At 40.0% G+C, this 25,605-nt stretch overlaps 1 protein-coding gene across 1 annotated transcript in view; it reads right to left on the reverse strand.

The window, feature by feature from the left end:
• Positions 1-22,231: 22,231 nt before the first annotated feature.
• The window catches only part of LOC142466201 (putative cation-transporting ATPase 13A4), a 74,319-nt gene continuing 70,945 nt past the window's right edge, over positions 22,232-25,605 (reverse strand). The window contains exons 27-30 of the mRNA XM_075571081.1: positions 25,009-25,220; positions 23,625-23,713; positions 23,003-23,083; positions 22,232-22,623 (exon numbers count right to left, since the gene is read on the reverse strand). Coding sequence (XP_075427196.1) covers positions 22,384-22,623; positions 23,003-23,083; positions 23,625-23,713; positions 25,009-25,220 — 622 coding nt within the window. The 3' untranslated portion in view covers positions 22,232-22,383. The remainder of the gene's footprint in view (positions 22,624-23,002; positions 23,084-23,624; positions 23,714-25,008; positions 25,221-25,605) is intronic.

Here is a 25,605-nt window from a genome sequence, read left to right on the forward strand (position 1 = left end):
CGGTATACGGTATCTCAGTGACCTGTAACAATGGCCGGAGCACACTAATTCCGGTATACGGTATCTCAGCGACGGGTAACAATGACGGGAGCACACTAATTCCAGTATACGGTATCTCAGCGACGGGTAACAATGACGGGAGCACACTAATTCCAGTATACGGTATCTCAGCGACGGGTAACAATGACCGGAGCACACTAATTCCGGTATACGGTATCTCAGCGTACGGTATCTCAGCGACGGGTAACAATGGCCGAAGCACACTAATTCCGGTATACGGTATCTCAGCGACGGGTAACAATGGCCGGAGCACACTAATTCCGGTATACGGTATCTCAGCGACGGGTAACAATGGCCGGAGCACACTAATTCCGGTATACGGTATCTCAGCGACGGGTAACAATGGCCGGAGCACACTAATTCCGGTATACGGTATCTCAGCGACGGGTAACAATGGCCGGAGCACACTAATTCCGGTATACGGTATCTCAGCGACGGGTAACAATGGCCGGAGCACACTAATTCCGGTATACGGTATCTCAGCGACGGGTAACAATGGCCGGAGCACACTAATTCCGGTATACTGTATCTCAGCGACGGGTAACAATGACCGGAGCACACTAATTCCGGTATACGCTATCTCAGCGACGGGTAACAATGGCCGGAGCACACTAATTCCGGTATACGGTATCTCAGCGACGGGTAACAATGGCCGGCGCACACTAATTCCGGTATACGGTATCTCAGCGACGGGTAACAATGGCCGGCGCACACTAATTCCGGTATATGGTATCTCAGCGACGGGTAACAATGGCCGGAGCACATTAATTCCGGTATACGGTATCTCAGCGACGGGTAACAATGGCCGGAGCACACTAATTCCGGTATACGGTATCTCAGCGACGGGTAACAATGACCGGAGCACACTAATTCCGGTATACGCTATCTCAGCGACGGGTAACAATGGCCGGAGCACACTAATTCCGGTATACGGTATCTCAGCGACGGGTAACAATGGCCGGCGCACACTAATTCCGGTATACGGTATCTAAGCGACGGGTAACAATGGCCGGAGCACACTAATTCCGGTATACGGTATCTCAGCGATGGGTAACAATGGCCGGAGCACACTAATTCCGGTATACGGTATCTCAGCGACGGGTAACAATGGCCGGAGCACACTAATTCCGGTATACGGTATCTCAGCGACGGGTAACAATGGCCGGAGCACACTAATTCCGGTATACGGTATCTCAGCGACGGGTAACAATGGCCGGAGCACACTAATTCCGGTATACGGTATCTCAGCGACTGGTAACAATGGCCGGAGCACACTAATTCCGGTATACGGTATCTCAGCGACGGGTAACAATGACGGGAGCACACTAATTCCGGTATACGGTATCTCAGCGACGGGTAACAATGACCGGAGCACACTTATTCCGGTATACGGTATCTCAGCGACGGGTAACAATGACGGGAGCACACTAATTCCAGTATACGGTATCTCAGCGACGGGTAACAATGGCCGGCGCACACTAATTCCGGTATACGGTATCTCAGCGACGGGTAACAATGGCCGGAGCACATTAATTCCGGTATACGGTATCTCAGCGACGGGTAACAATGGCCGGAGCACACTAATTCCGGTATACGGTATCTCAGCGACGGGTAACAATGGCCGGAGCACACTAATTCCGGTATACGGTATCTCAGCGACGGGTAACAATGGCCGGAGCACATTAATTCCGGTAGACGGTATCTCAGCGACGGGTAACAATGGCCGGCGCACACTAATTCCGGTATACGGTATCTCAGCGACGGGTAACAATGGCCGGAGCACACTAATTCCGGTATACGGTATCTCAGCGACGGGTAACAATGACCGGAGCACACTAATTCCGGTATACGGTATCTCAGCGACGGGTAACAATGACCGGAGCACACTAATTCCGGTATACGGTATCTCAGCGACGGGTAACAATGGTCGGAGCACACTAATTCCCGTATACGGTATCTCAGTGACGGGTAACAATGGCCGGAGCACACTAATTCCGGTATACGGTATCTCAGTGACGGGTAACAATGGCCGGAGCACACTAATTCCGGTATACGGTATCTCAGCGACGGGTAACAATGACCGGAGCACACTAATTCCGGTATACGGTATCTCAGCGACGGGTAACAATGGTCGGAGCACACTAATTCCCGTATACGGTATCTCAGCGACGGGTAACAATGGCCGGCGCACACTAATTCCGGTATATGGTATCTCAGCGACGGGTAACAATGGCCGGAGCACACTAATTCCGGTATACGGTATCTCAGCGACGGGTAACAATGGTCGGAGCACACTAATTCCCGTATACGGTATCTCAGTGACGGGTAACAATGGCCGGAGCACACTAATTCCGGTATACGGTATCTCAGCGACGGGTAACAATGACCGGAGCACACTAATTCCGGTATACGGTATCTCAGCGACGGGTAACAATGGTCGGAGCACACTAATTCCGGTATACGGTATCTCAGCGACGGGTAACAATGGCCGGAGCACACTAATTCCCGTATACGGTATCTCAGTGACGGGTAACAATGGCCGGAGCACACTAATTCCGGTATACGGTATCTCAGTGACGGGTAACAATGGCCGGAGCACATTAATTCCGGTATACGGTATCTCAGCGACGGGTAGCAATGACCGGAGCACACTAATTCCGGTATACGGTATCTCAGCGACGGGTAACAATGGCCGGAGCACACTAATTCCGGTATACGGTATCTCAGCGACGGGTAACAATGGCCGGAGCACATTAATTCCGGTATACGGTATCTCAGCGACGGGTAACAATGACCGGCGCACACTAATTCCGGTATACGGTATCTCAGTGACGGGTAACAATGGCCGGAGCACACTAATTCCGGTATACGGTATCTCAGCGACGGGTAACAATGGCCGGAGCACACTAATTCCGGTATACGGTATCTCAGCGACGGGTAACAATGGCCGGAGCACACTAATTCCGGTATACTGTATCTCAGCGACGGGTAACAATGGCCGGAGCACATTAATTCCGGTATACTGTATCTCAGCGACGGGTAACAATGGCCGGAGCACACTAATTCCGGTATACGGTATCTCAGCGACGGGTAACAATGGCCGGAGCACACTAATTCCGGTATACGGTATCTCAGCGACGGGTAACAATGACGGGAGCACACTAATTCCGGTATACTGTATCTCAGCGACGGGTAACAATGACCGGAGCACACTAATTCCCGTATACGGTATCTCAGCGACGGGTAACAATGACCGGAGCACACTAATTCCAGTATACGGTATCTCAGCGACGGGTAACAATGACGGGAGCACACTAATTCCGGTATACTGTATCTCAGCGACGGGTAACAATGACCGGAGCACACTAATTCCCGTATACGGTATCTCAGCGACGGGTAACAATGACCGGAGCACACTAATTCCAGTATACGGTATCTCAGCGACGGGTAACAATGACCGGAGCACACTAATTCCGGTATACTGTATCTCAGCGACGGGTAACAATGGCCGGCGCACACTAATTCCGGTATACGGTATCTCAGCGACGGGTAACAATGGCCGGAGCACACTAATTCCGGTATACGGTATCTCAGTGACGGGTAACAATGGCCGGAGCACACTAATTCCGGTATACGGTATCTCAGCGACGGGTAACAATGGCCGGAGCACACTAATTCCGGTATACGGTATCTCAGCGACGGGTAACAATGACCGGAGCACACTAATTCCGGTATACGGTATCTCAGCGACGGGTAACAATGACCGAGCACACTAATTCCGGTATACGGTATCTCAGCGACGGGTAACAATGGCCGGAGCACATTAATTCCGGTATACGGTATCTCAGCGACGGGTAACAATGACCGAGCACACTAATTCCGGTATACGGTATCTCAGCGACGGGTAACAATGGCCGGAGAACATTATCACATCCTTCCAATTTCCAACACTGAAAATCCTTTGTGTTAGAAACTATTCAATGTAATTACTCAGCGTGTGATAAACGTTACTGCTAAATACACAGTGTAAACCTGGGCAGGTATTGTAAGTATTATTATCATTCATTTATCCAAGCGCCAATATATTCTGCTGTGCGCTATAATGGGGGAACAGGAGTTACATAAACAGAAGGACATTCATAAAAGAAAAAATGAACGCACCCCGATACAATAGGTTCCAACAGCCCGCACGTGGGATCCTAACATCTAGATTATATCCAGAGTAGTAACTAACTGTGCGCTTATCTCGGCCCATAAACTCACATCTCAAATCAATCATTGGTCATCGCTCTATAAACCTTCGTTCTCAAATAAAAGTCTGAGTATAAAGAATGGACAGAGGGAGTTTATTACTTCATTAATGCTGCAATTAGCAGTGTCCTTCTGGGGGTTTATTACTTCATTAATGCTGCAATTAGCAGTGTCCTTCTGGGGGTTTATTACTTCATTAATGCTGCAATTAGCAGTCTCCTTCGGGAGGTTTATTACTTCATTAATGCTGCAATTAGCAGTGTCCTTCTGGGGGTTTATTACTTCATTAATGCTGCAATTAGCAGTGTCCTTCTGGGGGTTTATTACTTCATTAATGCTGCAATTAGCAGTGTCCTTCTGGGGGTTTATTACTTCATTAATGCTGCAATTAGCAGTGTCCTTCTGGGGGTTTATTACTTCATTAATGCTGCAATTAGCAGTGTCCTTCGGGAGGTTTATTACTTCATTAATGCTGCAATTAGCAGTGTCCTTCTGGGGGTTTATTACTTCATTAATGCTGCAATTAGCAGTGTCCTTCTGGGGGTTTATTACTTCATTAATGCTGCAATTAGCAGTGTCCTTCTGGGGGTTTATTACTTCATTAATGCTGCAATTAGCAGTGTCCTTCGGGAGGTTTATTACTTCATTAATGCTGCAATTAGCAGTGTCCTTCTGGGGGTTTATTACTTCATTAATGCTGCAATTAGCAGTGTCCTTCTGAGGGTTTATTACTTCATTAATGCTGCAATTAGCAGTGTCCTTCTGGAGGTTTATTACTTCATTAATGCTGCAATTAGCAGTGTCCTTCTGGGGGTTTATTACTTCATTAATGCTGCAATTAGCAGTGTCCTTCTGGAGGTTTATTACTTCATTAATGCTGCAATTAGCAGTGTCCTTCTGGGGGTTTATTACTTCATTAATGCTGCAATTAGCAGTGCCCTTCTGGGGGTTTATTACTTCATTAATGCTGCAATTAGCAGTGCCCTTCTGGGAGTTTATTACTTCATTAATGCTGCAGTTAGCAGTGTCCTTCTGGGAGTTTATTACTTCATTAATGCTGCAGTTAGCAGTGTCCTTCTGGGAGTTTATTACTTCATTAATGCTGCAGTTAGCAGGGTCCTTCTGGGAGTTTATTACTTCATTAATGCTGCAATTAGCAGTGTCCTTCTGATGGTTTATTACTTAATTAATGCTGCAATTAGCAGTGCCCTTCTGGGAGTTTATTACTTCATTAATGCTGCAATTAGCAGTGCCCTTCTGGGAGTTTATTACTTCATTAATGCTGCAATTAGCAGTGTCCTTCTGGGAGTTTATTACTTCATTAATGCTGCAATTAGCAGTGTCCTTCTGGGAGTTTATTACTTCATTAATGCTGCAATTAGCAGTGTCCTTCTAGGGGTTTAGTACTTCATTAATGCTGCAATTAGCAGTGTCCTTCTGGAGGTTTATTACTTCATTAATGCTGCAATTAACAGTGTCCTTCTGGGGGTTTATTACTTCATTAATGCTGCAGTTAGCAGTGTCCTTTTGGGGGTTTATTACTTCATTAATGCTGCAATTAGCAGTGTCCTTCTGGAGGTTTATTACTTCATTAATGCTGCAATTAGCAGTGTCCTTCTGGGGGTTTATTACTTCATTAATGCTGCAATTAACAGTGTCCTTCTGGGGGTTTATTACTTCATTAATGCTGCAGTTAGCAGTATCCTTCTGGGAGTTTATTACTTCATTAATGCTGCAATTAGCAGTGTCCTCCTGGGGGTTTATTACTTCATTAATGCTGCAATTAGCAGTGTCCTTCTGGGGGTTTATTACTTCATTAATGCTGCAATTAGCAGTGTCCTTCTGGGAGTTTATTACTTCATTAATGCTGCAATTAGCAGTGTCCTTCTGGGGGTTTATTACTTCATTAATGCTGCAATTAGCAGTGTCCTTCTGGGGGTTTATTACTTCATTAATGCTGAAATTAGCAGTGTCCTTCTGGAAGTTTATTACTTCATTAATGCTGCAATTAGCAGTGTCCTTCTGGGGGTTTATTACTTCATTAATGCTGCAATTAGCAGTGTCCTTCTGATGGTTTATTACTTAATTAATGCTGCAATTAGCAGTGTCCTTCTGGGAGTTTATTACTTCATTAATGCTGCAATTAGCAGTGTCCTTCTGGAGGTTTATTACTTCATTAATGCTGCAATTAGCTGTGTCCTTCTGGGAGTTTATTACTTCATTAATGCTGCAATTAGCAGTGTCCTTCTGGGGGTTTATTACTTCATTAATGCTGCAATTAGCAGTGTCCTTCTCAGGGTTTATTACTTCATTAATGCTGCAATTAGCAGTGTCCTTCTGGAGGTTTATTACTTCATTAATGCTGCAATTAGCAGTGTCCTTCTGGGGGGTTTATTACTTCATTAATGATGCAATTAGCAGTGCCCTTCTGGGGGTTTATTACTTCATTAATGCTGCAATTAGCAGTGTCCTTCTGGGAGTTTATTACTTCATTAATGCTGCAGTTAGCAGTGTCCTTCTGGGAGTTTATTACTTCATTAATGCTGCAATTAGCAGTGCCCTTCTGGGGGTTTATTACTTCATTAATGCTGCAATTAGCAGTGTCCTTCTGGGAGTTTATTACTTCATTAATGCTGCAATTAGCAGTGTCCTTCTGGGAGTTTATTACTTAATTAATGCTGCAATTAGTAGTGTCCTTCTGGGGGTTTATTACTTCATTAATGCTGCAATTAGCAGTGTCCTTCTGGGGGTTTATTACTTAATTAATGCTGCAATTAGCAGTGTCCTTCTGGGGATTTATTACTTCATTAATGCTGCAATTAGCAGTGTCCTTCTGATGGTTTATTACTTAATTAATGCTGCAATTAGCAGTGCCCTTCTGGGAGTTTATTACTTAATTAATGCTGCAATTAGCAGTGCCCTTCTGGGAGTTTATTACTTCATTAATGCTGCAGTTAGCAGTGTCCTTCTGGGGGTTTATTGCTTCATTAATGCTGCAATTAGCAGTGTCCTTCTGGGGGTTTATTGCTTCATTAATGCTGCAATTAGCAGTCTCCATCTGGGAGTTTATTACTTCATTAATGCTGCAATTAGCAGTGTCCTTCTGATGGTTTATTACTTAATTAATGCTGCAATTAGCAGTCTCCTTCTGGGAGTCTATTACTTCATTAATGCTGCAATTAGCAGTGTCCTTCTGGGAGTTTGTTACTTCATTAATGCTGCAATTAGCAGTGTCCTTCTGGGGGTTTATTACTTCATTAATACTGCAATTAGCAGTCTTCTTCTGGGAGTTTATTACTTCATTAATGCTGCAATTAGCAGTGTCCTTCTGGGGGTTTATTACTTCATTAATGCTGCAATTAGCAGTGTCCTTCTGATGGTTTATTACTTAATTAATGCTGCAATTAGCAGTCTCCTTCTGGGGGTTTATTACTTAATTAATGCTGCAATTAGCAGTGTCCTTCTGGGGGTTTATTACTTCATTAATGCTGCAATTAGCAGTGTCCTTCTGATGGTTTATTACTTAATTAATGCTGCAATTAGCAGTGCCCTTCTGGGAGTTTATTACTTAATTAATGCTGCAATTAGCAGTGTCCTTCTGGGGGTTTATTACTTCATTAATGCTGCAATTAGCAGTCTCCTTCTGGGAGTTTATTACTTCATTAATGCTGCAATTAGCAGTGTCCTTCTGGGGGTTTATTACTTCATTAATGCTGCAATTAGCAGTGTCCTTCTGATGGTTTATTACTTAATTAATGCTGCAATTAGCAGTCTCCTTCTGGGAGTTTATTACTTCATTAATGCTGCAATTAGCAGTGTCCTTCTGGGAGTTTATTACTTCATTAATGCTGCAATTAGCAGTGTCCTTCTGGGGGTTTATTACTTCATTAATGCTGCAATTAGCAGTGTCCTTCTGGGAGTTTATTACTTCATTAATGCTGCAATTAGCAGTGTCCTTCTGGGAGTTTATTACTTCATTAATGCTGCAATTAGCAGTGTCCTTCTGGGGGTTTATTACTTCATTAATGCTGCAATTAGCAGTGCCCTTCTGGGAGTTTATTACTTCATTAATGCTGCAATTAGCAGTGTCCTTCTGGGAGTTTATTACTTCATTAATGCTGCAATTAGCAGTGTCCTTCTGATGGTTTATTACTTCATTAATGCTGCAATTAGCAGTGTCCTTCTGGGGGGGTTTATTACTTCATTAATGCTGCAATTAGCAGTCTCATTCTGGGAGTTTATTACTTCATTAATGCTGCAATTAGCAGTCTCCTTCTGAGAGTTTATTACTTCATTAATGCTGCAATTAGCAGTCTCCTTCTGTGAGTTTATTACTTCATTAATGCTGCAATTAGCAGTGTCCTTCTGGGGGTTTATTACTCCATTAATGCTGCAATTAACAGTGTCCTTCTGGGGGTTTATTACTTAATTAATGCTGGAATTAGCAGTGTCCTTCTGGGAGTTTATTATTTAATTAATGCTGCAATTAGCAGTGTCCTTCTGGGAGTTTATTACTTCATTAATGCTGCAATTAGCAGTGTCCTTCTGGGGGTTTATTACTTCATTAATGCTGGAATTAGCAGTGTCCTGGGAGTTTATTACTTCATTAATGCTGCAATTAGCAGTGTCCTTCTGGGGGTTTATTACTTCATTAATGCTGCAATTAGCAGTGTCCTTCTGGGGGTTTATTACTTCATTAATGCTGCAATTAGCAGTCTCCTTTTTTGGAGTTTATTACTCCATTAATGCTGCAATTAGCAGTGTCCTTCTGGGAGTTTATTACTTCATTAATGCTGCAATTAGCAGTGTCCTTCTGGGAGTTTATTACTTCATTAATGCTGCAATTAGCAGTGTCCTTCTGGGGGTTTATTACTTCATTAATGCTGCAATTAGCAGTGTCCTTCTGGGGGGGTTTATTACTTCATTAATGCTGCAATTAGCAGTGTCCTTCTGGGGGTTTATTACTTAATTAATGCTGGAATTAGCAGTGTCCTTCTGGGAGTTTATTACTTCATTAATGCTGCAATTAGCAGTGTCCTTCTGGGGGTTTATTACTTCATTAATGCTGCAATTAGCAGTGTCCTTCTGGGGGTTTATTACTTCATTAATGCTGCAATTAGCAGTCTCCTTTTTGGGAGTTTATTACTTCATTAATGCTGCAATTAGCAGTGTCCTTCTGGGGGGGTTTATTACTTCATTAATGCTGCAAATAGCAGTGTCCTTCTGGGAGTTTATTACTTAATTAATGCTGCAATTAGCAGTGTCCTTCTGGGGGTTTATTACTTCATTAATGCTGCAATTAGCAGTGTCCTTCTGGGGGGGTTTATTACTTCATTAATGCTGCAATTAGCAGTGTCCTTCTGGGAGTTTATTACTTCATTAATGCTGCAATTAGCAGTGTCCTTCTGGGGGTTTATTACTTCATTAATGCTGCAATTAGCAGTGTCCTTCTGGGAGTTTATTACTTAATTAATGCTGCAATTAGCAGTTTCCTTCTGGGGGTTTATTACTTAATTAATGCTGGAATTAGCAGTGTCCTTCTGGGAGTTTATTACTTCATTAATGCTGCAATTAGCAGTGTCCTTCTGGGGGTTTATTACTTCATTAATGCTGCAATTAGCAGTGTCCTTCTGGGGGTTTATTACTTCATTAATGCTGCAATTAGCAGTCTCCTTTTTGGGAGTTTATTACTTCATTAATTCTGCAATTAGCAGTGTCCTTCTGGGGGGGTTTATTACTTCATTAATGCTGCAATTAGCAGTGTCCTTCTGGGAGTTTATTACTTAATTAATGCTGCAATTAGCAGTGTCCTTCTGGGGGTTTATTACTTCATTAATGCTGCAATTAGCAGTGTCCTTCTGGGGGTTTATTACTTCATTAATGCTGCAATTAGCAGTGTCCTTCTGGGAGTTTATTACTTCATTAATGCTGTAATTAGCAGTGCCCTTCTGGGAGTTTATTACTTAATTAATGCTGCAATTAGCAGTGTCCTTCTGGGGGTTTATTACTTCATTAATGCTGCAATTAGCAGTCTCCTTCTGGGAGTTTATTACTTCACTAATGCTGCAATTATCAGTGTCCTTCTGGGGGGGTTTATTACTTCATTAATGCTGCAATTAGCAGTGTCCTTCTCGGAGTTTATTATTTAATTAATGCTGCAATTAGCAGTGTCCTTCTGGGAGTTTATTACTTCATTAATGCTGCAATTAGCAGTGTCCTTCTGGGGATTTATTACTTCATTAATGCTGCAATTAGCAGTCTCCTTCTGTGAGTTTATTACTTCATTAGTGCTGCAATTAGCAGTGTCCTTCTGGGGGTTTATTACTCCATTAATGCTGCAATTAACAGTGTCCTTCTGGGGGTTTATTACTTAATTAATGCTGGAATTAGCAGTGTCCTTCTGGGAGTTTATTATTTAATTAATGCTGCAATTAGCAGTGTCCTTCTGGGAGTTTATTACTTCATTAATGCTGCAATTAGCAGTGTCCTTCTGGGGGTTTATTACTTAATTAATGCTGGAATTAGCAGTGTCCTGGGAGTTTATTACTTCATTAATGCTGCAATTAGCAGTGTCCTTCTGGGGGTTTATTACTTCATTAATGCTGCAATTAGCAGTGTCCTTCTGGGGGTTTATTACTTCATTAATGCTGCAATTAGCAGTCTCCTTTTTTGGAGTTTATTACTCCATTAATGCTGCAATTAGCAGTGTCCTTCTGGGAGTTTATTACTTCATTAATGCTGCAATTAGCAGTGTCCTTCTGTGAGTGTATTACTTCATTAATGCTGCAATTAGCAGTGTCCTTCTGGGGGTTTATTACTTCATTAATGCTGCAATTAGCAGTGTCCTTCTGGGGGGGTTTATTACTTCATTAATGCTGCAATTAGCAGTGTCCTTCTGGGGGTTTATTACTTAATTAATGCTGGAATTAGCAGTGTCCTTCTGGGAGTTTATTACTTCATTAATGCTGCAATTAGCAGTGTCCTTCTGGGGGTTTATTACTTCATTAATGCTGCAATTAGCAGTGTCCTTCTGGGGGTTTATTACTTCATTAATGCTGCAATTAGCAGTCTCCTTTTTGGGAGTTTATTACTTCATTAATGCTGCAATTAGCAGTGTCCTTCTGGGGGGGGTTTATTACTTCATTAATGCTGCAAATAGCAGTGTCCTTCTGGGAGTTTATTACTTAATTAATGCTGCAATTAGCAGTGTCCTTCTGGGGGTTTATTACTTCATTAATGCTGCAATTAGCAGTGTCCTTCTGGGGGGGTTTATTACTTCATTAATGCTGCAATTAGCAGTGTCCTTCTGGGAGTTTATTACTTCATTAATGCTGCAATTAGCAGTGTCCTTCTGGGGGTTTATTACTTCATTAATGCTGCAATTAGCAGTGTCCTTCTGGGAGTTTATTACTTAATTAATGCTGCAATTAGCAGTTTCCTTCTGGGGGTTTATTACTTAATTAATGCTGGAATTAGCAGTGTCCTTCTGGGAGTTTATTACTTCATTAATGCTGCAATTAGCAGTGTCCTTCTGGGGGTTTATTACTTCATTAATGCTGCAATTAGCAGTGTCCTTCTGGGGGTTTATTACTTCATTAATGCTGCAATTAGCAGTCTCCTTTTTGGGAGTTTATTACTTCATTAATTCTGCAATTAGCAGTGTCCTTCTGGGGGGGTTTATTACTTCATTAATGCTGCAATTAGCAGTGTCCTTCTGGGAGTTTATTACTTAATTAATGCTGCAATTAGCAGTGTCCTTCTGGGGGTTTATTACTTCATTAATGCTGCAATTAGCAGTGAATTCTGGGGGTTTATTACTTCATTAATGCTGCAATTAGCAGTGTCCTTCTGGGAGTTTATTACTTCATTAATGCTGTAATTAGCAGTGCCCTTCTGGGAGTTTATTACTTAATTAATGCTGCAATTAGCAGTGTCCTTCTGGGGGTTTATTACTTCATTAATGCTGCAATTAGCAGTCTCCTTCTGGGAGTTTATTACTTCACTAATGCTGCAATTAGCAGTGTCCTTCTGGGGGGGTTTATTACTTCATTAATGCTGCAATTAGCAGTGTCCTTCTGGGAGTTTATTATTTAATTAATGCTGCAATTAGCAGTGTCCTTCTGGGAGTTTATTACTTCATTAATGCTGCAATTAGCAGTGTCCTTCTGGGGATTTATTACTTCATTAATGCTGCAATTAGCAGTGTCCTTCTGGGAGTTTATTACTTCATTAATGCTGCAATTAGCAGTGTCCTTCTTTGAGTTTATTACTTCATTAATGCTGTAATTAGCAGTGTCCTCCTGGGAGTTTATTACTTCATTAATGCTGCAATTAGCAGTGTCCTTCTGGGGGGGTTTATTACTTCATTAATGCTGCAATTAGCAGTGTCCTTCTTTGAGTTTATTACTTCATTAATGCTGCAATTAGCAGTGTCCTTCTGGGAGTTTATTACTTCATTAATGCTGCAATTAGCAGTGTCCTTCTGGGAGTTTATTACTTCATTAATGCTGCAATTAGCAGTGTCCTCCTGGAGGTTTATTACTTCATTAATGCTGCAATTAGCCGTGTCCTTCTGGTGGTTTATTACTTCGTTAATGCTGCAATTAACAGTGTACTTCTGGTGGTTTATTACTTAATTAATGCTGCAATTAGCAGTGTCCCTCTGGGAGTTTATTACTTCATTAATGCTGCAATTAGCAGTGTCCTTATGGGAGTTTATTACTTCATTAATGCTGCAATTAGAAGTGTCTTTCTGGGAGTTTATTACTTCATTAATGCTGCAATTAGCAGTGTCCCTCTGGGAGTTTATTACTTCATTAATGCTGCAATTAGCAGTGTCCTTCTGGGAGTTTATTACTTCATTAATGCTGCAATTAGAAGTGTCTTTCTGGGAGTTTATTACTTCATTAATGCTGCAATTAGCAGTGTCCTTCTGGGGGTTTATTACTTCATTAATGCTGCAATTAGCAGTGTCCTTCTGGGAGTTTATTACTTCATTAATGCTGCAATTAGCAGTGTCCTTCTGGGAGTTTATTACTTCATTAATGCTGCAATTAGCAGTGTCCTTCTGGAGGTTTATTACTTCATTAATGCTGCAATTAGCAGTGTCCTTCTGGGAGTTTATTACTTCATTAATGCTGCAATTAGCAGTGTCCTTCTGGAGGTTTAAAACTTCATTAATGCTGCAATTAGCAGTGTCCTTCTGGGAGTTTATTACTTCATTAATACAGCAATTAGCAGTGTCCTTCTGGGGGTTTATTACTTCATTAATGCTGCAGTTAGCAGTGTCCTTCTGGGAGTTTATTACTTCATTAATGCTGCAATTAGCAGTGTCCTTCTGGGGGTTTATTACTCCATTAATGCTGCAATTAGCAGTGTCCTTCTGGGAGTTTATTACTTCATTAATGCTGCAATTAGCAGTGTCCTTCTGGGAGTTTATTACTTCATTAATGCTGCAATTAGCAGTGTCCTTCTGGGAGTTTATTACTTCATTAATGCTGCAATTAGCAGTGGTGTCCTCCTGGAGGTTTATTACTTCATTAATTCTGCAATTAGCAGTGTCCTTCTGGAGGTTTATTACTTCATTAATGCTGCAATTAGCAGTGTCCTTCTGGGAGTTTATTACTTCATTAATGCTGCAATTAGCAGTGTCCTTCTGGGGATTTATTACTTCATTAATGCTGCAATTAGCAGTGTCCTTCTGGGAGTTTATTACTTCATTAATGCTGCAATTAGCAGTGTCCTTCTTTGAGTTTATTACTTCATTAATGCTGTAATTAGCAGTGTCCTCCTGGGAGTTTATTACTTCATTAATGCTGCAATTAGCAGTGTCCTTCTGGGGGGGGTTTATTACTTCATTAATGCTGCAATTAGCAGTGTCCTTCTTTGAGTTTATTACTTCATTAATGCTGCAATTAGCAGTGTCCTTCTGGGAGTTTATTACTTCATTAATGCTGCAATTAGCAGTGTCCTTCTGGGAGTTTATTACTTCATTAATGCTGCAATTAGCAGTGTCCTCCTGGAGGTTTATTACTTCATTAATGCTGCAATTAGCCGTGTCCTTCTGGTGGTTTATTACTTCGTTAATGCTGCAATTAACAGTGTACTTCTGGTGGTTTATTACTTAATTAATGCTGCAATTAGCAGTGTCCCTCTGGGAGTTTATTACTTCATTAATGCTGCAATTAGCAGTGTCCTTATGGGAGTTTATTACTTCATTAATGCTGCAATTAGAAGTGTCTTTCTGGGAGTTTATTACTTCATTAATGCTGCAATTAGCAGTGTCCCTCTGGGAGTTTATTACTTCATTAATGCTGCAATTAGCAGTGTCCTTCTGGGAGTTTATTACTTCATTAATGCTGCAATTAGAAGTGTCTTTCTGGGAGTTTATTACTTCATTAATGCTGCAATTAGCAGTGTCCTTCTGGCGGTTTATTACTTCATTAATGCTGCAATTAGCAGTGTCCTTCTGGGAGTTTATTACTTCATTAATGCTGCAATTAGCAGTGTCCTTCTGGGAGTTTATTACTTCATTAATGCTGCAATTAGCAGTGTCCTTCTGGAGGTTTATTACTTCATTAATGCTGCAATTAGCAGTGTCCTTCTGGGAGTTTATTACTTCATTAATGCTGCAATTAGCAGTGTCCTTCTGGAGGTTTATTACTTCATTAATGCTGCAATTAGCAGTGTCCTTCTGGGAGTTTATTACTTCATTAATACTGCAATTAGCAGTGTCCTTCTGGGGGTTTATTACTTCATTAATGCTGCAGTTAGCAGTGTCCTTCTGGGAGTTTATTACTTCATTAATGCTGCAATTAGCAGTGTCCTTCTGGGGGTTTATTACTCCATTAATGCTGCAATTAGCAGTGTCCTTCTGGGAGTTTATTACTTCATTAATGCTGCAATTAGCAGTGTCCTTCTGGGAGTTTATTACTTCATTAATGCTGCAATTAGCAGTGTCCTTCTGGGAGTTTATTACTTCATTAATGCTGCAATTAGCAGTGGTGTCCTCCTGGAGGTTTATTACTTCATTAATTCTGCACTTAGCCGTGTCCTTCTGGTGGTTTATTACTTCATTAATGCTGCAATTAGCAGTGTCCTTCTGGAGGTTTATTACTTCATTAATGCTGCAATTAGCAGTGTCCTTCTGGGAGTTTATTACTTCATTAATGCTGCAATTAGCAGTGGTGTCCTCCTGGAGGTTTATTACTTCATTAATGCTGCAATTAGCCGTGTCCTTCTGGTGGTTTATTACTTCATTAATGCTGCAATTAGCAGTGTCCTTCTGGTGGTTTATTACTTCATTAATGCTGCAATTAGCAGTGTCCTTCTGGGAGTTTATTACTTCATTAATGCTGCAATTAGCAGTGTCCTTCTGGGAGTTTATTACTTCATTAATGCTGCAATTAGCAGTGTCCTTCTGGGAGTTTATTACTTCATTAATGCTGCAATTAGCAGTGTCCTTCTGGAGGTTTATTACTTCATTAATGCTGCAATTAGCAGTGTCCTTCTGGAGGTTTATTACTTCATTAATGCTGCAATTAGCAGTGTCCTTCTGGTGGTTTATTACTTAGTTAATGCTGCAGTTAGCAGTGTCCTTCTGGGAGTTTATTACTTCATTAATGCTGCAGTTAGCAGTGTCCTTCTGGGAGTTTATTACTTCATTAATGCTGCAATTAGCAGTGTCCTTCTGGGGGTTTATTACTCCATTAATGCTGCAATTAGTAGTGTCCTTCTGGGAGTTTATTACTTCATTAATGCTGCAATTAGCAGTGTCCTTCTGGGAGTTTATTACTTCATTAATGCTGCAATTAGCAGTGTCCTTCTGGAGGTTTATTACTTCATTAATGCTGCAATTAGCAGTGTCCTTCTGGGAGTTTATTACTTCATTAATACTGCAATTAGCAGTGTCCTTCTGGGGGTTTATTACTTCATTAATGCTGCAGTTAGCAGTGTCCTTCTGGGAGTTTATTACTTCATTAATGCTGCAATTAGCAGTGGTGTCCTCCTGGAGGTTTAATACTTCATTAATGCTGCAATTAGCCGTGTCCTTCTGGTGGTTTATTACTTCATTAATGCTGCAATTAGCAGTGTCCTTCTGGTGGTTTATTACTTAATGCTGCAATTAGCAGTGTCCTTCTGCGAGTTTATTACTTCATTAATGCTGCAATTAGCAGTGTCCTTCTGGGAGTTTATTACTTCATTAATGCTGCAATTAGCAGTGTCCTTCTGGGAGTTTATTACTTCATTAATGCTGCAATTAGCAGTGTCCTTCTGGGAGTTTATTACTTCATTAATGCTGCAATTAGCAGTGTCCTTCTGGGAGTTTATTACTTCATTAATGCTGCAATTAGCAGTGTCCTTCTGGAGGTTTATTACTTCATTAATGCTGCAATTAGCAGTGTCCTTCTGGGAGTTTATTACTTCATTAATGCTGCAATTAGCAGTGTCCTTCTGGAGGTTTATTACTTCATTAATGCTGCAATTAGCCGTGTCCTTCTGGTGGTTTATTACTTCATTAATGCTGCAATTAACAGTGTACTTCTGGTGGTTTATTACTTAATTAATGCTGCAATTAGCAGTGTCCCTCTGGGAGTTTATTACTTCATTAATGCTGCAATTAGCAGTGTCCTTATGGGAGTTTATTACTTCATTAATGCTGCAATTAGAAGTGTCTTTCTGGGAGTTTATTACTTCATTAATGCTGCAATTAGCAGTGTCCCTCTGGGAGTTTATTACTTCATTAATGCTGCAATTAGCAGTGTCCTTCTGGGAGTTTATTACTTCATTAATGCTGCAATTAGAAGTGTCTTTCTGGGAGTTTATTACTTCATTAATGCTGCAATTAGCAGTGTCCTTCTGGGGGTTTATTACTTCATTAATGCTGCAATTAGCAGTGTCCTTCTGGGAGTTTATTACTTCATTAATGCTGCAATTAGCAGTGTCCTTCTGGGAGTTTATTACTTCATTAATGCTGCAATTAGCAGTGTCCTTCTGGAGGTTTATTACTTCATTAATGCTGCAATTAGCAGTGTCCTTCTGGGAGTTTATTACTTCATTAATGCTGCAATTAGCAGTGTCCTTCTGGAGGTTTATTACTTCATTAATGCTGCAATTAGCAGTGTCCTTCTGGGAGTTTATTACTTCATTAATACTGCAATTAGCAGTGTCCTTCTGGGGGTTTATTACTTCATTAATGCTGCAGTTAGCAGTGTCCTTCTGGGAGTTTATTACTTCATTAATGCTGCAATTAGCAGTGTCCTTCTGGGGGTTTATTACTCCATTAATGCTGCAATTAGCAGTGTCCTTCTGGGAGTTTATTACTTCATTAATGCTGCAATTAGCAGTGTCCTTCTGGGAGTTTATTACTTCATTAATGCTGCAATTAGCAGTGTCCTTCTGGTGGTTTATTACTTCATTAATGCTGCAATTAGCAGTGTCCTTCTGGAGGTTTATTACTTCATTAATGCTGCAATTAGCAGTGGTGTCCTCCTGGAGGTTTATTACTTCATTAATGCTGCAATTAGCCGTGTCCTTCTGGTGGTTTATTACTTCATTAATGCTGCAATTAGCAGTGTCCTTCTGGTGGTTTATTACTTCATTAATGCTGCAATTAGCAGTGTCCTTCTGGGAGTTTATTACTTCATTAATGCTGCAATTAGCAGTGTCCTTCTGGGAGTTTATTACTTCATTAATGCTGCAATTAGCAGTGTCCTTCTGGGAGTTTATTACTTCATTAATGCTGCAATTAGCAGTGTCCTTCTGGAGGTTTATTACTTCATTAATGCTGCAATTAGCAGTGTCCTTCTGGAGGTTTATTACTTCATTAATGCTGCAATTAGCAGTGTCCTTCTGGAGGTTTATTACTTCATTAATGCTGCAATTAGCAGTGGTGTCCTCCTGGAGGTTTATTACTTCATTAATTCTGCACTTAGCCGTGTCCTTCTGGTGGTTTATTACTTCATTAATGCTGCAATTAGCAGTGTCCTTCTGGAGGTTTATTACTTCATTAATGCTGCAATTAGCAGTGGTGTCCTCCTGGAGGTTTATTACTTCATTAATGCTGCAATTAGCCGTGTCCTTCTGGTGGTTTATTACTTCATTAATGCTGCAATTAGCAGTGTCCTTCTGGTGGTTTATTACTTCATTAATGCTGCAATTAGCAGTGTCCTTCTGGGAGTTTATTACTTCATTAATGCTGCAATTAGCAGTGTCCTTCTGGGAGTTTATTACTTCATTAATGCTGCAATTAGCAGTGTCCTTCTGGGAGTTTATTACTTCATTAATGCTGCAATTAGCAGTGTCCTTCTGGAGGTTTATTACTTCATTAATGCTGCAATTAGCAGTGTCCTTCTGGAGGTTTATTACTTCATTAATGCTGCAATTAGCAGTGTCCTTCTGGAGGTTTATTACTTCATTAATGCTGCAATTAGCCGTGTCCTTCTGGTGGTTTATTACTTCATTAATGCTGCAATTAACAGTGTACTTCTGGTGGTTTATTACTTAATTAATGCTGCAATTAGCAGTGTCCCTCTGGGAGTTTATTACTTCATTAATGCTGCAATTAGCAGTGTCCTTATGGGAGTTTATTACTTCATTAATGCTGCAATTAGAAGTGTCTTTCTGGGAGTTTATTACTTCATTAATGCTGCAATTAGCAGTGTCCCTCTGGGAGTTTATTACTTCATTAATGCTGCAATTAGCAGTGTCCTTCTGGGAGTTTATTACTTCATTAATGCTGCAATTAGAAGTGTCTTTCTGGGAGTTTATTACTTCATTAATGCTGCAATTAGCAGTGTCCTTCTGGGGGTTTATTACTTCATTAATGCTGCAATTAGCAGTGTCCTTCTGGGAGTTTATTACTTCATTAATGCTGCAATTAGCAGTGTCCTTCTGGGAGTTTATTACTTCATTAATGCTGCAATTAGCAGTGTCCTTCTGGAGGTTTATTACTTCATTAATGCTGCAATTAGCAGTGTCCTTCTGGGAGTTTATTACTTCATTAATGCTGCAATTAGCAGTGTCCTTCTGGAGGTTTATTACTTCATTAATGCTGCAATTAGCAGTGTCCTTCTGGGAGTTTATTACTTCATTAATACTGCAATTAGCAGTGTCCTTCTGGGGGTTTATTACTTCATTAATGCTGCAGTTAGCAGTGTCCTTCTGGGAGTTTATTACTTCATTAATGCTGCAATTAGCAGTGTCCTTCTGGGGGTTTATTACTCCATTAATGCTGCAATTAGCAGTGTCCTTCTGGGAGTTTATTACTTCATTAATGCTGCAATTAGCAGTGTCCTTCTGGGAGTTTATTACTTCATTAATGCTGCAATTAGCAGTGTCCTTCTGGGAGTTTATTACTTCATTAATGCTGCAATTAGCAGTGGTGTCCTCCTGGAGGTTTATTACTTCATTAATTCTGCACTTAGCCGTGTCCTTCTGGTGGTTTATTACTTCATTAATGCTGCAATTAGCAGTGTCCTTCTGGAGGTTTATTACTTCATTAATGCTGCAATTAGCAGTGTCCTCCTGGAGGTTTATTACTTCATTAATTCTGCACTTAGCCGTGTCCTTCTGGTGGTTTATTACTTCATTAATGCTGCAATTAGCAGTGTCCTTCTGGAGGTTTATTACTTCATTAATGCTGCAATTAGCAGTGGTGTCCTCCTGGAGGTTTATTACTTCATTAATGCTGCAATTAGCCGTGTCCTTCTGGTGGTTTATTACTTCATTAATGCTGCAATTAGCAGTGTCCTTCTGGTGGTTTATTACTTCATTAATGCTGCAATTAGCAGTGTCCTTCTGGGAGTTTATTACTTCATTAATGCTGCAATTAGCAGTGTCCTTCTGGGAGTTTATTACTTCATTAATGCTGCAATTAGCAGTGTCCTTCTGGGAGTTTATTACTTCATTAATGCTGCAATTAGCAGTGTCCTTCTGGAGGTTTATTACTTCATTAATGCTGCAATTAGCAGTGTCCTTCTGGAGGTTTATTACTCCATTAATGCTGCAATTAGCAGTGTCCTTCTGGTGGTTTATTACTTAATTAATGCTGCAGTTAACAGTGTCCTTCTGGGAGTTTATTACTTCATTAATGCTGCAGTTAGCAGTGTCCTTCTGGGAGTTTATTACTTCATTAATGCTGCAATTAGCAGTGTCCTTCTGGGGGTTTATTACTCCATTAATGCTGCAATTAGTAGTGTCCTTCTGGGAGTTTATTACTTCATTAATGCTGCAATTAGCAGTGTCCTTCTGGGAGTTTATTACTTCATTAATGCTGCAATTAGCAGTGGTGTCCTCCTGGAGGTTTAATACTTCATTAATGCTGCAATTAGCAGTGTCCTTCTGGGAGTTTATTACTTCATTAATGCTGCAATTAGCAGTGTCCTTCTGGGAGTTTATTACTTCATTAATGCTGCAATTAGCAGTGGTGTCCTCCTGGAGGTTTAATACTTCATTAATGCTGCAATTAGCAGTGTCCTTCTGGGAGTTTATTACTCCATTAATGCTGCAATTAGCAGTGTCCTTCTGGGAGTTTATTACTTCATTAATGCTGCAATTAGCAGTGTCCTTCTGGGAGTTTATTACTTCATTAATGCTGCAATTAGCAGTGGTGTCCTCCTGGAGGTTTAATACTTCATTAATGCTGCAATTAGCCGTGTCCTTCTGGTGGTTTATTACTTAATTAATGCTGCAATTAGCAGTGTCCTTCTGCGAGTTTATTACTTCATTAATGCTGCAATTAGCAGTGTCCTTCTGGGAGTTTATTACTTCATTAATGCTGCAATTAGCAGTGTCCTTCTGGGAGTTTATTACTTCATTAATGCTGCAATTAGCAGTGTCCTTCTGGGAGTTTATTACTTCATTAATGCTGCAATTAGCAGTGTCCTTCTGGGAGTTTATTACTTCATTAATGCTGCAATTAGCAGTGTCCTTCTGGAGGTTTATTACTTCATTAATGCTGCAATTAGCAGTGTCCTTCTGGGAGTTTATTACTTCATTAATGCTGCAATTAGCAGTGTCCTTCTGGAGGTTTATTACTTCATTAATGCTGCAATACAGCTGGGGGTCGTACAGCATTCTTTATATTTTTGTAGGCTGAAAACCCTATTTCCAGATCAACATAAAATATGTTTGTAGATGTTGTGAGCTTTCCATACCGTCCCTCAAACAAGTGGAGACCCTACATTTGCTATGGGTAATTGTGACAAGTAAATAAATCTCTTTGAAAGTACTAATCAGTGAAAGATTTCCTCTAATAATATTTGTGTTATGGAAAAGATAAATAAAGATATGTTTTCTTTGACTGCTGTCCCCTTTATTAAAGTTGAGTGTTTTTCTAATATGAAACTTGATGATAAAAGAATGTCGTTTTTGCTTTCCATACTGCAGTTATGTTTCACCAGCAACAAAGGAAAGGGTTCTTTACTGTAAGGGCAGTTACAATGTGTAATATTTTTCCATTGGAGACTGTGATGGCAGATACAATAGATTTGTTCAAAAAAAGGTTGGACATCTTTTTAGAAAGGATTGGTATACAGGGATATACTAAATAAGTATACATGGGAAGGATGTTGATCCAGGGATTAATCCGATTGCCAATTCTTAAGAGTCAGGAAGGAATTTATTTTTCCCCTTATGAGATATCATTGGATGATTTAACAATGAGGGGGTTTGATTGCCTTCCTCTGGATCAATAAGTAAGTATAGATATAGGATAAAGTATCTGTCGTCTAAATTTAGCATAGGTTGAACTTGATGGACGTATGTCATTTTTCATCTTCATCTACTATGTAACTATGTTGATGGAAAGCTATGCAGATGCTTTCCTTACATACACTAATCAGAAATATTGGCTTTCTTATATTTTTCTGTTGATTTTAGGGATAACAGTTTTTAAAATAATATTTTAATTTTCAGAGATCATAACAATGCCAACAATTTTTTTACAGTATATCATGTAACGAATTACAAGTTTTAACGAGACAGAATAATTCTTTGAGTACATTATTGTTATGAAGAATCATACAGACTATGAAAAAAATATATAGACACATTATACGTTTAGAACAGTTCTTAGCTTATACATGATCCAACGTGCTCCTTTTCCTCATGTACATAACATGCATTGCTATAGACCGCTCCTTGGACATTGATCTCTGTATTGGTTGAGTTGGCATACTGAGTATTGTTCGTCGGGGGCCAGCTGGGATCATGTTGGAGCTTTCTGTGTAATATTCTGTACTGGCTCTGTGATTGGTATTTGAAAATCCTTTTTAAATACAGCCAAAGTCTCCTGTTTTCAATGACGGTCTCCTGAGGAAGAAAAAAAACATTATTTGATGCAAGAAAATAAAGCCTTCAGCCTATAGCGCTGAGTCACATTTTGACAACAATCAAAAGTATCAATTCTTCTAATAGTAAGATAATACATTTTTCAGCTAAGTATCTGGAGTCTCTGTGGTAAATTGGTACAGTTGCCCAATATATTTATACCAACTAAATGATATTTGGATGTAAGAAGTAGGAGAACGCACGGATTCCGAGCTACTGCTTTGCAGCTGCAGGTTCTGGGGTTCAATGTTTAGGGACCAGCAATGCTTTGCTTTTCAGTACATCACTGGAGGAAGTCAACTTGTGTCTTCTACCTTGTTGTTGTGCAATAACATTGTAAACCCTTTGGAAGTAATCTTACCTCTACAGTGAAAGACACAAGAAAAAAAGCAAGCAACATGATGACAATGTAACCCCTCCAGAGAGTCGGAGTGCAGATAAGCTGGGGAAACAAGAGAATGGTTGTCAGTGACATAAGAATTCGACCTTTATTCGTCACTTCAGGTCTGTAAGATTTGGTAACTGATCTAAAATTCCTTTCACCTTTGATAGGTTGCGATACGTTTTAATGTCCCAACAGTACCGTTGGCAGAGATCAAATAGTGCGTATGGTTCAAACCCCCACAGCTCTCTTCTGTGTCATTTATTTGGTATGGTGCAGTTCTCGGTACCAATCTTGTGACAAAGAACAATGCTACCTGTTATCTACTATGCATTATTACAACAAAACGGATGTATCTATATACATATATATTCATCCAGACTGCAGACTTGTGATTCTTGACTGCTGAAATCTCGTGTAATGCTAATTTTGCAATACTGAGAGTACTTTTGCTAGTCCATTAAAAAGGTATTACAACCTGTGTGGTTTGGAAAGCACAATATATACAGTATATATGAATGCATCAATACATTCAATAAATACATAATATAACAATATAATATCTTCTAATAAAGTATTACCAATTAATTAGTATACTCACTTGCAATGCGCGATATACACTGTCATAGTCAGCAAACAGAATGAAAAGACAAACAGCAAGTTGTATTGGCAACAGGCAGAAAAATATATCTGTAGGGATTAAAGTACAAGTTAAGTTAGCATTTCTGATCATGGCATATTGTACTAAGGTGCAATGTATTGATCATGTTTATTGGATTAACACAAAGTAATACATATATGGTATCCATACCATCACTCATCAAACAAATCTCCATTCTACTAAACCTTGTTAAATGAAACATTATCGTATGAAACTTGATCATTCAGATCTCTCCCATACCAAATAAAGTCCCTACCCATAGCAGCCATGTTACAGGTAGGGATGGGCACATGTGTCAACTTTCGGTCCACAAACTTTTTGACAAAGATTTGTAAATCATCGCTAACTCGCAAAGTTATGCAGATTCTGTTCTTTAATGCACTAAATTAGAAATATTGGCTTTCATATATTTTTCTGGTGGCTAAAGGGATACGTTTTCAAAATATTAGTTTAATTTTTCCTGTTCATGAAAATGCTGGTTGTACCCTTAACAATACCGAATTAATATTTATCGTGTATTGTGAAATTATTTACAAGTTTAACATGAGGAAAAGTATTTATCATTGAAATAATTATTGTTATGAAGAATTACAGTGCACAGTGTACGTCTCTTCAAATGTTTACTATAATTTCATCTTATTTGCACTGAGAATAAACAACTCATTAGCCTTAAACTGTGCAGAAATAAATATAGTGTGAAGGGATTGGGGCACACACTTACCTAGTATATGGCAGACTACTGGAGAAGGTGCTGCTATCAGAGTACCTATTAGGCACTGAACAGAGATAACAAAGTGATAGGCACGTCATAAATATGCAAACAGATATCTTTTATTGGCCCAATGTTTTGGCGCCCCTTCTGGAGCCTTAATAAAGTACGTCTTGTGCCAAAACGTTGGGTCAATAAAATATTTTTTTGGCACATTCATGGTGTGCCCATCCTTTGTTATTTTTGCAGAAATATATATTCATACTCTTGTTCTAAGAAATGTTGAATTGTATTTGCCACACGTCTCAATTCTGAACTGTGAAACAGGGTCAAGAGTTCCAATTGAGAACAAGAGTTGTACTTCCAGATTCCTTAGATTTTTTTCTCACACTAACCCAAGAATGAATTGTAAGTTCTTGCAAGGATTCAAAGATTCTGGTGTGTGCACTGTAAGTCCACCAGGATCCTTAGTCTGTACACAGCAAAGGTCACCAATATGTAGATGTAGATGTAGAATATTTACTATAATTGAATGATTTAAAAAGGATCTTAATTTATTAATTATCAGTAAACCGATGGTTAATTCTTGGAAACTTTTCAATGTGGCATACTTACAATTAGTATAAATTGGCTTCCTAAAAGGTTTTCCTTTGGAGAACACAAATGCAACAATTATACAGCTGATGGTGGTTAGTGACCATAGAGAAGTGGTTTCATAGTCTTCGGAACCAGAGCTGCCTTGTGCCTCAATACTGCTCCCATTTGAGATACTGATGCCAACTGAGTTAAAACTTTCAGTCAGGGTTTCATTGGCTGGAGCACAAGCTCTAGAAAAATACATCAACACAGTATGCAAGTTAGAACATCATTAGTATTTCCAATGGCGTTGCTACCAGATGGTACATACAATGGCGTTGCTACCAGATGGTACATACCATGGCGTTGCTACCAGATGGTACATACAATGACTTTGCTACCAGATGGTACATACAATGACTTTGCTACCAGATGGTACATACAATGGCTTTGCTACCAGATGGTACATACAATGGCTTTGCTACCAGATGGTACATACCATGGCTTTGCTACCAGATGGTACATACCATGGCTTTGCTACCAGATGGTACATACAATGGCTTTGCTACCAGATGGTACATACAATGGTGTTGCTACCAGATGGTACATACCATGCGTTGCTACCAGATGGTACAT

Source organism: Ascaphus truei, chromosome 14 (assembly GCF_040206685.1).
Source record: "Ascaphus truei isolate aAscTru1 chromosome 14, aAscTru1.hap1, whole genome shotgun sequence".
Classification (NCBI taxonomy): domain Eukaryota; kingdom Metazoa; phylum Chordata; class Amphibia; order Anura; family Ascaphidae; genus Ascaphus; species Ascaphus truei.